This window comes from Bison bison, unplaced genomic scaffold, assembly GCF_000754665.1.
Source record: "Bison bison bison isolate TAMUID 2011002044 unplaced genomic scaffold, Bison_UMD1.0 scf7180017864192, whole genome shotgun sequence".
NCBI classification, from domain to species: domain Eukaryota; kingdom Metazoa; phylum Chordata; class Mammalia; order Artiodactyla; family Bovidae; genus Bison; species Bison bison.
Genome location: NW_011494764.1, coordinates 4,676,629 through 4,677,616, shown reverse-complemented (window position 1 = coordinate 4,677,616; position 988 = coordinate 4,676,629). Strand labels below are relative to the sequence as shown.

The window sequence follows — 988 nt, the reverse complement described above, 5'->3', positions numbered from 1 at the left end:
AGGCCAGTAGGTAGCCCAGCCCAAAGACGCTGATTCGCGTGGCCCCCGTGATGAACACCACCACCAGCACCAGCCAGAAGAAGTAGCGGAAGACAGCCACCTTCAGCATGTCGAGGTAGGACCTGCCGAGTGGATGTCACCGTGGACCCAGGTCACCACCACTTCCCCAGCAGCCCGGGACCACGGCCCCAGGAGTCCCACAGCCTCTAAGACCCCCACCTGCAGTGGATGAAGTTGGGCACGGGGTTGGGCTCCCCCCGCAGAGGCTCCAGGCGGTCAGTATTGACGCCAGCCATGTGCCGCCACTCCTCCATGCGCTCGGCCGAGAACACCTGCCACTGCTGGGAGGCGCAGAGCAGCAGCAGGAAGTCACCTGTGGGCAAATGGGAGGCCACTGTCACGCCCTGGAAGTGCAGTCCACTTCCTGCCAGCTTGGCCCTTATCCTGGGGTGATGGGTTGTGTGGGCAGCTGGGCAGAAACACCCATGCGTATTTACGCCAGCATCTACACACCGTGCGGATGTGCACACAGGTGTCAGAGAACATACCTGTGTGCATTTTCTGTGTGTACATGTAGATCTACATACACACACACACACATCAGGAAATAGGCCAATGCGAGCCTAACTGTATGCCATGTGGCATCAGTCTCCACACCCGTGTCCGCCCATGTCCACTCCTGCATGCACACCTGTGCCCACACCAGTGAGCAGACATGTGTCTGTGTGGTGGACTGTGTACATGGGAGATGGGCCTGTGGGACAGGGTACATTCATGGAACACAGACCCCACAGGGATGGCAGGACTGAACTGCCTGGTGAGGCCTGGACAATGGGCCCCTTGCTGGCTGGAGAGGAGGGTTGGTGCCCACCCGCTGACCATCCCATGGGCATCTGCAAGGTCTCAGCATGGCTGGCAGTGGCACGTGTGTGTGAGGGGCTGGGGACTCACTGATGAGGTTGGTGGCATTGGGGGTGCTGAAGAAATC

General features: G+C 59.9%; 1 protein-coding gene across 1 annotated transcript in view; it reads right to left on the bottom strand.

Moving 5' to 3' along the window:
- Positions 1-988, bottom strand: part of PIEZO1 (piezo-type mechanosensitive ion channel component 1) — a 27,559-nt gene that overhangs the window by 9,530 nt on the left and 17,041 nt on the right. The window contains exons 25-27 of the mRNA XM_010843994.1: positions 952-985; positions 220-373; positions 6-122 (exon numbers count right to left, since the gene is read on the bottom strand). Of these exons, the coding sequence (XP_010842296.1) occupies positions 6-122; positions 220-373; positions 952-985 (305 nt within the window). The remainder of the gene's footprint in view (positions 1-5; positions 123-219; positions 374-951; positions 986-988) is intronic.